The 12897-nt window shown below is 54.6% G+C and overlaps 2 protein-coding genes across 4 annotated transcripts in view; both read right to left on the minus strand.

Moving 5' to 3' along the window:
- Positions 1–396: 396 nt before the first annotated feature.
- MFSD6L (major facilitator superfamily domain containing 6 like) lies at positions 397–3659 on the minus strand. The gene has a single exon (XM_005907549.3). It carries the CDS (start codon positions 2421–2423, stop codon positions 630–632), a length of 1794 nt encoding a protein of 597 aa, XP_005907611.2. The 5' UTR covers positions 2424–3659; the 3' UTR covers positions 397–629.
- Positions 3660–3782: 123 nt separating this feature from the next.
- PIK3R6 (phosphoinositide-3-kinase regulatory subunit 6) overlaps positions 3783–12897 on the minus strand; it is a 49606-nt gene continuing 40491 nt past the window's right edge. For 2 of the 3 annotated variants that reach the window (XM_070389473.1, XM_070389472.1), the window contains exons 16-21: positions 12772–12842; positions 12189–12279; positions 11704–11819; positions 6466–6578; positions 5777–5879; positions 3783–5447 (exon numbers count right to left, since the gene is read on the minus strand). In XM_070389473.1, coding sequence (XP_070245574.1) covers positions 5295–5447; positions 5777–5879; positions 6466–6578; positions 11704–11819; positions 12189–12279; positions 12772–12842 — 647 coding nt within the window. In that variant the 3' untranslated portion in view covers positions 3783–5294. Of the gene's footprint in view, positions 5880–6465; positions 6579–11703; positions 11820–12188; positions 12280–12771; positions 12843–12897 lie in introns of all 3 variants that reach the window. The other variant, XM_005907547.3, reaches the window with a different exon arrangement.

Here is a 12897-nt window from a genome sequence, read left to right on the forward strand (position 1 = left end):
AACCTAATCACCTCCACACCCATCCAATATACATTACACTTCCCATCACTTTCTCTTATTGGAGACTTAAGTATCTGGGTGTGAGTATAACACTTGTATATCAATGCAGAGAGAGACAGGTAAAGAGAAGAGTTTTGGTTTCATTATCATCCTGACCTGCCCTATAAGATAGGCTTATGCCTTAGGATCCACAGGAATGCATGTGACTCACCAAAGTCAAGGCCCCCTCTGCCAACTGAATCCTGCAGGTCCCATCGCCTTCCCGGCCCCATCAGCTTCATCTGAGCACTTCAGCCACAGCTGAAATCAACAACAAACCATGCAAAGCTCTTCCAAACCCCATTGCCAAGAGAGTGACTACAGAGGGAACATTTTTTGTTTTATAGCAAATGTATTCTTGCACCATTATTTTCCAAAGATTGAATGGCCAAAAGTTGAATCTCCTTTTACTACAAAAGTAAAGAAAATCATGCAGTGAGATGACCCCGTGGAGCTTTGGCACAGACACACTTCTCTCTTGCAGGGCTTCCTGAAGCCCCACAGGACTTGTGGGCTTTGCCCTCAGCAGACTGAGTCTTGTCCATCCCTCCGACTCCTTCCCAGATCAGTGTGCATCCTGGCTCTGTCTCTCAGCCCCTCCAGTCAGAGTGTTCCTCCCTTATGGCCTTCACTAGCCAGTCCCGTTCGGTCCCCTGCTCAGAGTCGCTTGTGTCACTGGCTTCCACAGTCAGCAGCTTGGAGTAGTTGATTTTCCGCTCCTGGGGCAGTCTGGGCTGGATGGACAGGAACAAGGCCAGCCAGAGCAACAAGAGGACGCAGCAGGCCTGGTAGAGCACGGGCAGGCTGAAGCGCATCACCACGAAGCCCCCCACAAAGCTTCCCAGGCTGGCCCCACTCCCACAAACGTGGGCTCGGAACACGGCGCTCAGGGGTCTCTCTGTTCCAGGAGTGGCCAGGTGCTCTATGGAGGTGCTGACTGCCCACCACAGAGCCCCGTGGCTGAGGGCGCTCAAGATCTGAGCCGGCAGGACGGACCACCAGCTCCAGAGAAATGAGTAATACAGCAGCTGCCCCGCCAGGCAGCCCAGCCCCAGCCCCACCGTGCCTACCCTGGACAGCTTCCTAAGCAACAGAGCTTTGAAAGGATGAAGCATAATTTCCCCCAGCAAGCCCAGGGCCACGGAGAAACCCATGATCAGCTCGCTGCTCCTGTGGTCTTTCATCTGCCAGAACAGGAAGTTCTGCACTGCACTGGTGGCTCCTCCTGTCAAGAAGATGGTGAGGGCCAGGATGGTGAGGTGGGGGTCGCCGACCACGAGGGACAGGGCTTTGACCGTCCTGTAGCTGGGCTCCTGCCGCCGGCAGACGGGAACGGGAAAGGCGATGCTCACCAGTAAAGCCAGGGCGCTGACCAGGGAGTAGCCGTAGAAGTGCACCACGCCCCGCGGGCCACTGGTCGCCAGGAAGCAGTCCAGCGGCCCCACCAAGGCCGCAATGCCGCACACACCAACTGATGTGCCCAGCAGCCTCCACACCCACAGGCTTCTGTGGCGGTCAGTGGCATCCACAAAATCCAGGTATTCGTAGAGGCTGTCGTCGGCCACCTGCTCCAGAGGGGATGTCAGCAGCTCCCAGAGCACCATGGAGCCCAGTGAGAGGATGAAAGTCCACTGCAGCCCTTCCAAGGAGAGGCCAAGGGCCCCACCATCCCCCTTGGCTGCCGACTGGTTGGCTGGACTTGCCAGCACCGTGCCCCCAGCAAACAGAGGGAGTGGTGGACTGACCACTCTAAAAGCACCTTCACGGGGAGAACCTGTCACTCCTGGAGTGTCAGGATGGAGGAGAACTCCGGATCTGTTCCTGGTTCCTTGGGTGGAGCCCACGGAGGAGCCAGGTGGATAACTGAAAGGTTCTTGGGCACTTTCCCCAGGCCCTTCTCGGAAGCCAAGGGTTCCAGCGACCCCAGAACTCCTCTCCCCTGGGAGGCTGAGCGCCCCCGCTGGGGAGTTGGAGGCTGGCTCTGAGGCCAAGGTGACAGTCACAGTTAGTTCGACTCCCGGTGGTGGGCCCTCGGCAGTCAAGCTGTGGCTTCCATTACACCGGCGGTCCCCTGGGTCTCTGTCCAGGGGCGGTACCAGGACCATAAACAGGCTGGCCCCCGCCGAGCCCAGCAGCGAGGCTGTCATGAGCACCCTCCGCTTCTGGTGGCTTCTGGCCAGGAAGGCACAGAAGGGAGCCCAGGAGGCAGCGATGAGGTGCTTGGTTCCCATGAGGATGCCCACCCAGGGCGCGGCCAGGCCCAGCTGCCGCAGGTAGAGGGTCAGGAACGGGGTCACGCAGGCATCCCGGACTCCACACACCAGGTGGAAGAGCTTGGCCACCCTCAGCGCCCTGCTGACGTCCCACTGCGGGTTGGCGCTCATGGCTGCCGGGCTCCCTCAGACCCGGGCGGGCGGCGGCCGCCGTGTCCTGTCCCCCGGAGGGAGGCGGGGGAGCGAGCCGCAGGGCGCCTCCAGCCTCTGGCGGCGCCGCGGTCACCGGGTCAACGGCCGCCCCCGCCCCCACGTCCGGCCACCGGCCCGGAAGTGGCCCCGCCCAGGAGGACGCAGCACCTCGGGGGCGGGGGCTGCGCACCTGCCGGGCGCACCTGCGGGGCGCCGCGCAGGTGCGGGAGGCGTGCGCACCTGTGGGTGCACAGGCTGGGGCCTTCGGGGTGCGCTCCAGGCCGCCCCTCAGGGCTCCCGTCGCCTGCGAGGCTGAGTTACCTCCCTGAACTTCTAGAGGCAAGGAAAACTTGGGGAGCGAGAATGGAATTCGTGATATGACACCCCGCCCGCCTCTTCACGCTCTTCAGGTGTTTACTCACTGGCCCCCTGATTAGGGACCATCCAGTTCCCCCTCAGGAACCGTCCCTGCCACCCTCACTGACAAATCCTGCCCCTCCCCAGGCTCACCTGCTCACCTTCCTGCTTATTTTCCTCCACAGCAGTGTCCATGTCAGACATACTGCTGCTGCTGCTGTCACTCCAGTCGAGTACAACCCCATAGACGGCAGCCCACCAGGCTCCCCTGTCCCTGGGATTCTCCAGGCAAGAACACTGGAGTGGGTTGCCAGTTCCTTCTCCAATGCATGAAAGTGAAAAGTGAAAGTGAAGTCGCTCAGTCGTGTCCGACCCTCAGCGACACCATGGACCACAGCTTTCCAGGCTCCTCCATCCATGAGATTTTCCAGGCAAGAGTACTCAAGTGGGGTGCCATTGCCTTCTCCGGTCAGACGTGCTACTGGCTTCTATTTCAGGGGTTTATCTTGTTGACTGTCTCTCTCCCATCAAAGTGCTATTTTTGTCCCCAGGGCCTAGAACAGTCTGATTGGATATGAGCTGCCCATGGAAGAGGCATGACTTTAGGCAACACAGTTTTCTCCACTGGAGACATCCCCTGAGAGGGACTGACAGCTGAGGGTGGACTTGAGGTGGCAGCTCCTTCAGGCAGCCCTCCAGCACACCCTCACCCCACCAACATTATACATGTCCTGGATTGGTTTTTATTTTGGGCCACATGTGTGATCTTAGTTCCCCAACCAGGGATCCAACTGTGCCCCCTGCGTTGGAAGCACAGAGTCTTATCTTAACCACTGGACCACCAGGGAAGTCCCTGGATGGTTTTAAATTATCCCTAGGAGTGCTTTGTTGTCCATTTGGGGATACACACGCCAGGGGTGGCTAGCTAACATTTCATCCAAAAGTCACTCCAGAGGCAGTAATACTAGCACGTGAACAATCTTACATCAACGGAAGTGGATTTATTAATTATCCCGACAGATATTGGCAAAATTTCACATGTCACATGGATTGTTTATAATTTTTTTGGAGGCATTTCCTCCCTTGGTGAACAGGGTATTAGAATCCAGAGATTCCAGCAGCCCAAACCCTTTGGAATAGCCAGCCGCCTTTACTCCAGGATGGCCCAGTGTTCAACAAGAGCTGTTCAGTGAACTTTTCAAGCAAGATTTCTTCAGAGCACCTAATTTGGCTGGGGGTGAGGATGAGGGGGCTACTTGCCAACGCACACCTGAATGTGCAGCAGAATTTTGTCTACGAAGTGCTTTCTTTGTAAGCTGGTGGGGAGATTGTTGGGGGAAGGCTCAGAGCCCTCCCTAACTCTGAGTAAGTCCTGCAAACATTTAGTTCAAGAATCTAGTACTTGTTGCTCAAATTGGTATGAATCAATTAACATCACCCCAATGACAGAAAAAGAAAATCTAGCCATGTTCAGTGATGCCAGTCATTTCCAGTTTAAAGTCACCTTAGTCACATTCAGGGCTGTTCCTAGTTCCCCCCTCTTCCCTGGGCTCCTCACGGGACAGCCTCAGTGGAGGATTGCACATTCACTGACCTCTCCATCTTAGCTGTTTAGGGTCGACTGCCAATGAGCAGCAGGGCCTTTGCCATGTGGTGTCCATCAAGATATCCGCAGTCCATATCCTGGGGTCCCTGCTGCCACCTCATGGCTGCACCTCTTCCCTTTCACAGTGAGACCCCTTGGGCTTGTCTGCATTCAGCTATCTGGGAAAAACCTTACCAGCTCCCAATGCCCACAGAGGCACAGGGGCTCTCTTTAAGGCTACTCTTGGGCCCATCTGCCTAAGCACCCCAGGCAGCCCCTCTTACACCATTTCCTTAGGCTTTGAGAATGTGCTCAGACTTGCCCCCTACTCCTGGGGCAATAAGGCCACAAGAGAAGTGCCTACTTCTCTACTCTTCGGTCCCAAACTTGGAAGGGACACTTCCATCCCAGAGTCACCATGCCCAGGTGATAGGTATGAACTTAACATCTGGATATACACTGTTGAACTCAAAGCCAATAAATCTGATGTCTTTAATCTCTGGCTCCTCTGAAACGAACTTGCATTCCCACCTCCACTTTGGCAATAGCGCAGGTCAGGAGGCCCTCAGTGAACGTGAATGAGGAGCTGGGCAGGTGGACAGAACACACCAGTGAATGTTTCACCAAGCTCTCACCTAGCTAAATGGATACATCAGGTTAGACTAAGTCGTGCCTCCGATGTCTGTTAAAATACACGTATTGAGAATTCCCTGGTGGTCCAGTGGTTAAGACTGTGCTTCCGCTACAGGGGGCGCAGGTTCGATTCCTGGTCGGCGAACTAAGATCCCACATGTCATGCAGGGTGGCCCAAAAGAAAAAATTTAAATGAAATAACATACAAGTATTGCTGGATATTAGATGACAGCAGAGAGACTTTAGTGTGCATTTACTGAATCTAACACGTCCTCTCACCTGGGAGAGACGCCCACCTGGGAGTGGTCCCAAGGCTGAAGGGAACAGTCTGGGTGGGAAGGGAGGGTTGTAGCTGCCGCTGCTTGCTTCTTGTTTTCCCCAGGCTGCCGGGCCCTGGCCCGGACCGCAGCTCTCATCTTGGTTTCAGCCTGAGTGGGAGAAGATAGTGGGAGAGGCGGGAACTGGAAATTCATGCAAGAGTGGATGCAGGCTTGAGGAGCTGGGTTCTGTGTGAACAGCTTGGTCACAGCCTTCTTGGGCTTTTGTATGGGTGCTGCTCCATCACACCCATCCTGTGCTCCATTGCACTTGCTGGCTTCTAGATGCGGCTGAAAGCCGCCCCAGGGAACCTTTTCTAGCCACTGGGGCGGGGACGGGTGGTGTATCCTTTCTCTCAAGCCCGCCACTCTCGGACTCCCCTTCGGGTTCACTGGACGATGCCAGAGAACGTGTTGATGGGTATCAGAAGAGGCTTAACCTTGGCTTTGTTCCTTTCCATCTCCTGCTGGTGGGAGCTGAGCCCCAGCACCTTGGATTTCTGGGTCCTGGAACACGGCTCTGGACAGGGAGCAACCTCGAACCTATGGAGAGAGAGAGAGGCCAGCTCAGGAGACCCATCTCAGGGGTCCAATCTGCCTGGGCATTTTAAAGGTATAGACAATATACCTTTAAAATATACCCTTTATTGTCTGGTATAGACAAGGGGGAGGGGCCGATGAGAGCTGAGGAAGAGTCAAAATGAGAAAGAGCAGCCTGGGGTGAACACAGGGAGAGTTCATGCCCAGGTGGGTCACTCTGTGTGCCTGCCTGACCCAAATACACCTTCCAGGTGACACCAGTAAGTGTCACATCAACTGCAGTGTAGCTGCCTCAGAAGAGCAGCCTGTGTATGCGTGTGTGTATTTGTGGGGGGGTGGGTGCAGTGCCAGCCCCGGGGATGGGTCAAGGGCTGCAGGCTGAGCGTCTGTAGAGGAGATTTAGGACAGTATAATCTCAGCTGCTGCCCACCTTCAGCCACTCAAGTGCTCTTTTGCCTGGATTTAAGTTATCACCTGAGTCCATACCCATCAGGGACAGCTGCCTGGCACAGGATCCAAACCCCCTTCAAGATGTTCAGGGCTCGAGGCAGGAGGGGGAGGGGCTGGCTGCCATGGAGCCCAACCTCACCTGACCACATCCTTGTACGTGCGGCAGCTGTCCTTGTCCAGCAACAGGGTCAGCAGCCTCCGGTCCTGGCTCTGGATCTGGATGTTGGCTGTCCGGAAGGTGTTTGTCACCACCTGCAACAGAAACAGCTCAGGGAGCGTCACCTTGGTAACAGACGGCCCAGCCAACACCTCCTGCCCAGTTCATGGGGGCCCCTGCCTCTCTTTCTGCAAGTGACTCTTGAGCAGTGACAGCCCCGCAGGAAGTGCTTCTAGGCTGCCCTGGCCCTTGACTTGCCCATCATTTGTGCAGTTCTTTTTTCCAACCTGTTGTCCTTAATTTAAAAAACAACTTGGGATGCTGCGGGTGGACCCTGCCAGATACTCCAGTGACCTGAGCACCTCCTATATGACAGGCGTGTATTGTGTGGAATTGGGGGATATGTCCAGGTTTTTATAAGCCCTGACCCCAGTTATTAGTTGGATTGCATACAAGATCATTTCCCTGGGGCAGAGACAGAAGGTCTAGAAAGTGGCAACTTACCCCTGTGAGTCAGACCAGGCCTGTATCAGTTTGTATCAGGGGACCAGTGACAGGCAGGAGGGATCCATCCCCTGCTTGGGAAACCTGGGTAGTGGTGGAGGAAACCCCGCCTTCCAAACCCAAAGCCCTGTGGCTTCTTCAAAATGCACCCAGGACCAAAGGAAAACAGCCCTGAGGCAGCCCTCCAACCTGTGGCCTGGGGAGCACGGAGTGGGTGCAGGGGGTTGCTATTCCTGAGAGGCCCCTCCCCCTGGACAGAGAAGGTGGAGCATCTTGGGTTCCAAATGGGGCTCTTAGGGCCCTTCTGGTCACTGGCCACTTCCACATGTGGACAGCAGCTTTGGGTGATCCACCACCACAGAGCACTAGTTTCTAGAGCCTTAGTCTCCACCTCTTTCAAGCATAGATCCGCCTTTCCCAAACATAAAGTTAGATTCTGATCTAAGTGGTCTGGAGTCCAACCCAAGCCTGGGCATTTTTTATAAGGTCACCACTGTAGGCAGGGCTGATCCATCTTCCTGCTGTCAAATTGCAGGGAACTGCTTCCCTGATGGCTCAGTTGGTAAAGAATCTACCTGCAATGCAGGAGACCCTGGTTCGATTCCTGAGTTGGGAAGATCCCCTAGAGAAGGGCAAAGGCTACCCACTCCAGTATTCTTGCCTGGAGAATTCCAGGGACTGTATAGTCCATGGGGTCACAAAGAGTCAGACACAACTGAGTGACTTTCACTTTCACAACCGTGCCGAAGGGCTTCCCAGGTGACCTAGTGGTAAGAATCTGCCTGCCAGTGCAGGAGATGAAGGAGATGCAAGTTCAGTCCCAGGGTCGGGAAGATCCCCTGGAGGAGGAAATGGCAACCCAACCCACTCCAGTATTCTTGCCTGGAAAATCCCAAGGAGAGAGGAGCCTGGGGGGCTACAGTCCTTAGGGTTGCAAAGAGTCAGACGTGACTGGGCATATATGCATGCAAACAGAGACTAAACCTGGGGAGGTCAAGCACATCCGGGCATTTCTGCTGGACTTTTGTGGACTGGGAGGGTTGGCTGCCAGAAGTCTCTGGGCAGGGTGTGCAAGAATCTCCCAGGAAGAGAGTCAAAGCAGAGACTCCACACCCAGAGCACCCGGGTTCCTATCCTGGGTCTGCCACTTATTAGTTGTGTGACCTTGGACTTGATTCTTAATCTCTCTGTGCTTTTTGTTTCTCATCTATTGAGAACAAAAATATGTTACTATTAGCAACTACCTTGTAGGTAAAAGGGAACTCACTGGGGTGTTTAGATTTTCAAAATTCCCACAACCAGGTTATTTAAAGAGGTCATTCAAAATAGAAACTGTTGTAAGGAACTGACTTTGAAAGAGGAAATACATGAAAAGGAAATAGGTCCACCCTGGAGCTCGAAGCTCAAACACAGAGCATCCTGTCTGGAAACCTCAGCTCAGTACAGAGCTCTCAGCCCATAGAGGGCTCCTCCAGGGCATAGGCTGCCCCAGAAAAAGGGAGCTCTGGTTAGGGGTGAGATCCTGCAGAGGTGGAGGCTGGATGAGAAGGTCAGGAGACATCTGGAGAGCTCCTGCTGTGAGCTGTTCCCAAGCTGAATGATGGGAGGATGGAGAAGGGCCTGAGCCCTACAGAGACCTTGAGATCACATCACTGATAGTTTTGCAAATGCTGCCATGGCCATGTCCCCAGGGTTTGGGGGGGGGAGGGTGGCAGCGGGCACAGACGTGGGGCCATAGCTCTCCAGGGAGGGGGGTGGAGGATGTGCAGGGAAGGGCCTCCTGGGGGAGATGACACCTGAGTTTAATCTTGAAAGAGAAACAGAGGTCATTAAAGGAGGACAGGGAAGAGAAAGGGAGGAACGGGGTTTCAGGCCAAGTGAGGCGCAGAGGAAGGACGGCCAGCACACTTCCAAATGTAACTGAGCAGGGTGCTATGGGGGCTTCCCGGTAACAGGCCCCTCCCCCATATCCTATGCTTCAGCTCCTCTCTGAAGTACCTAGATCACAGTATTTGATGCACATTTCCTGAGTTGTTTTATTACAGATGCTAAAACCACCACCAATGGAAGAAATTAACTACATGATAATTATTAATTACATAATCATGAGCAGGTAGCCCTCAGACCCACTGGCACCTAAGGATTGATGGTGTTAATGCCTATGACATCACTCTGTTCCCTTGCCATCAACCAATCATAGAATTGTATACCAACTGATCACATAGCCTAGGACAGGCCTCCCTCATCTGGCTTTTAAAAGTGCTTTGCTGAAACTCCTTGGGGAGGTCGGTGGTTTTGAGCATCAGCTGCCCTGGACTCCTTGTTTGCCACCTGCAATAAAAGCTACACTTCTCTTCACCACAACCCAGCATCAGTAGACTGGCTTTACTGCACCTGGGCGAGAGGACCCAGGTTTGGTTTGGTATCACAGATAACCCAGTGTCAAGGGCGTGCAGGGCTGGCTGGGGTTGCAAATGGAGAGGAAGAGGAACCAAGCTATGCAACACTGAAGTTCTTCCACCCCTTCTGCCCGGGGAGAGGAAGATGATCGAGGGGTTTTAAGCACGGAGTGATGTGTCTGTTTTAGAAAGAGCACACGGGCAGAAGTGTGGAGGGTGGACTGAAGGAGCACTGGTGTGACAACGGGGGGCTGTTGAGTTTGTCCAGAAGGAGGTGGATGAAAAATCTGGCCCAAGAATGACCAGTTTGCTCCAGTTTGCTTAGAACTTTCCCTAGTTTTGGCACCAAGAACCCCAGGTCCTAGGAGACCTTCCAGTCCCAGGCAAACTGGGACAGCTGGTCAACCTCGCTGGCCCAGGAGGAGGATGAAGAAGGGAGACGTATGAGAACGTTTGAGAGAGAACACCGGCAGACAAAGGGAAGTAAGGAAGAGGAGGCGTCTGAGCTGACTCCCAGGTTTCTGGGAAAGGTGACTGGTTAACGATGGCCTCACTGGACAGGAGATGGACACAGTGGAGGAGGGCATGAAATAACAACAGCCTCTAACACATATATGGGACTTCCCAGATGGCTCAGTGGTAAAGAATCCACCTGCCAGTGCAGGAGATGTAAGAGACACTGGTTCGATCCCTGGGTCGAGAAGATACCCTGGAGAAGGAAATGGCAACCCACTCAAGTATTCTTGCCTGGGAAATCCCATGGTCAGAGGAGCCTGGCAGGTCAGAGTCCATGGGACTGCAATGAGTCTGACACGACTGAGCGACTAAACAATACCATACCACATATATAGCTCTGACTTGGATAAGTGCTCTTCTAGAACCTTTACATGTCACCATCATTCAGTCCTCACAACAACCAGATAAGGTAGCTACCATTACTATCCCCATTTTCCAGACAGTGAGACTGAGGCACAGAAAACTGGAGACACTTGCCTAAAGTCACATAGCTGGTAAATGAGAGCCCCAAGATCTGAGTCTAGGCAGTCTGGCTCTAGAGAACTCCACTACTGGAAAGCTCTGGCTTTGGTTTTGAGTATCTTGAGTTTGGGGTGTTGTGGGACACCCAGCTCATGCTAATTTAGGGGTCAGACACTCAGGGGTGAATGTCAGAGCAGGAGATAAAGATGTGGGTGTCCTGAACAACTTGGACTAAAGCCACGGACATAGCTTTGATAGCCCAGGAGCTAAGAAATGAAGTGGGTCATGGACCAAAGTGAGAACACTATCTATTTAAGGAGGTGATTTAGGAAGAGTCCAGAGGAAAGGGTCGAGTTATGCCCAGGGCTAGGATAAGGTGGGAGGTGATAAGACATCCTGACCTGCAGGGATGCAGGATGTCACAGAAGTACTCAAGACACTCGGGCATCAGACCTTCTAGGCAGCTTGACCTAAAGGGAGTATCTGCCTGGGTGAGGGGGGAGTCCAGGCTTTCTGACAACACGGTTCAGGTGTAATCATGTACTCCAAGCCCAACTGAGTAGGGCAGTGACATCCAGAGTGGCCATCAGATAGGGAGAAAATGGGCAGGTCCTACGTCTGTATTTCTATGAGTATCAATAAGAACAAAGGGCAAAGGGCGGTGGTAGGGCCATGGGATGGTTTTATTTGGTCAAAGGCTGGGGCCATTGCCGGAACTTCTCAGATGCTGCAGTCACTAAGAATCCGTCAGCCAATTCAGGGGACACTGGTTTGATCCCTGGTCCGGAAGGATTCCACATTCCACGGAGCAACAAAGCCCTTGGGTCACAATTACTGAGCCTACATGCCCTACAGCCTGTGCTCTGTGACAAGAGAAGCCACTACAGTGAGAAGCCCAAGCACCACAAGGAAGAATAGCCCTTGCTCGCTGCAACTAGAGAAAGCCCAAGCACAGCAATGAAGACCCAATGCAGCCACAAACAAACGAACAAACACAAGGGCTGGGCCATTGCTGTTTTGGCTGCTGTGAGCAGGGCATACAGTACTTGGGTGCATTTTGTAGTTATCTGTGTACATCTCAGGTCCTCCGATGGTCCAGGTGGAGGTGGGGGTGGGGCCTTACCTCTTCCAGGGCCCTGGAAGAGGGCTAGTGGGTGCTCAATATTTCAAACAGACTGGAAATCAGATTCTTCCCAACAGGAAGACTGGCTCCAACAGCAGGGGCTCACAAAGGCTCGGGGTTCACTCCCTCTTCTCTGCACACCCTCCCCAGGCTCTCTTCTCTGATTCACCCTACCCTGTGTGAATCTCCCCAGCTCCTGTCCTCCCCAGGACTTACAGAGAAGGACCTTCCCGCCAAGTTGGAGGTCTTCACAATCTCTGTCACACTAACTTTCAGGCACATGTGGTCTGTGTCGGGCGCAGCAGTAGGGGTGCAGAGGGTGGGCCCTGAAACTGGGAAGGGTGAGATGCGGGGCTGTGAATGGGCCTCCAGGGAAGGAGGGCAGCTGGGGATGCTATTTCCTAAGAAGGACACGAACCCACTGTGACCACCGCCCCTTCCTGTTTTAACCCCTTCCCGTACCTGCTCAGGCAGGGGAGCGTCACCCTGGGCTGCTTGATGGTGACCCACCTGAGGGCCGGGCTGGGCCTCACCAGGCAGCCTGGTGCCCAGCCCTGGGCCCGGCATGAGTGGGAGCTGGGCCATCTTCCTGCTCTCCCAGAGATGGGGAGGGAAGCTGCCTTCTCCCGCTCCCTCCATCTCTGGCCCTCCACCCTCTTTCCTCCTCCCGCCCCAGCTTCCCTGCTTGCCCAGCTCCTCACCTTCAGTGTCACTGGCTGGAAGGGTCTTCAGGACCAGCCCGGTGGCCCGCAGGGAGACGGTGACCTCCCGGGTCCGGTGGCTGAGCAGGGCCTGCGGAGGGGGACGCAGGGACAGAAGGGGTCCTCAGGACAGGGCACACATCCCCACATCAACAGTCTGCTTGTCTCCCCACCCCTCCTTCTCCGCTTCCCACCACTGCCCTGAGCCCTGGTTAAGCTAACGTCCAGTAAGGAACCAGAGGACGAAGGCTCAGAGCACTCAGTCCTGGGAACACGTTCCACCCTCCAGACTGAGGACTGTACTCCGATGCATCTGGTCAGCTAGGGAGGAAGGTATTTTTGAACAAAGGGATAGCGCCCTGTTCCTTACATCAGATGGCCTCCTCGTCCATATGTAAGGCCAGTCATAACCCGCCCATCCCTGCAAAATGCTCTGGAGGTAGGGAAACTGGGGGCTGTGTCAAGGGAAGGGCAGAAGGTCCCTCTGTCTGCTCCGCGCTCCCCGACCCCCACCATGTCCCTGACACCTGCCCCCCTCCAGCGGTACCTCCGGCCACCTCCTGACGGCGCCACACCCACTGACCTTCTGGTAGCAGATGGAGAGCTCAGCCCCTGGACCCTCGGCCACGCCCCTCCTCCGGGGTGAAAAACTATCTGTGGGAAGAGAAGAGGCTGAATGAAGGTGGGAGGCCCCATCCCTCCCTCATTG

The sequence above is a fragment of the Bos mutus genome, chromosome 19 (genome assembly GCF_027580195.1).
Source record: "Bos mutus isolate GX-2022 chromosome 19, NWIPB_WYAK_1.1, whole genome shotgun sequence".
Taxonomy (NCBI): domain Eukaryota; kingdom Metazoa; phylum Chordata; class Mammalia; order Artiodactyla; family Bovidae; genus Bos; species Bos mutus.

Excerpts from the sequence above, each read along its gene's own strand:
- MFSD6L (XM_005907549.3), bottom strand. The coding sequence starts at position 2,423 with ATGAGCGCCAACCCGCAGTGGGACGTCAGCAGGGCGCTGAGGGTGGCC.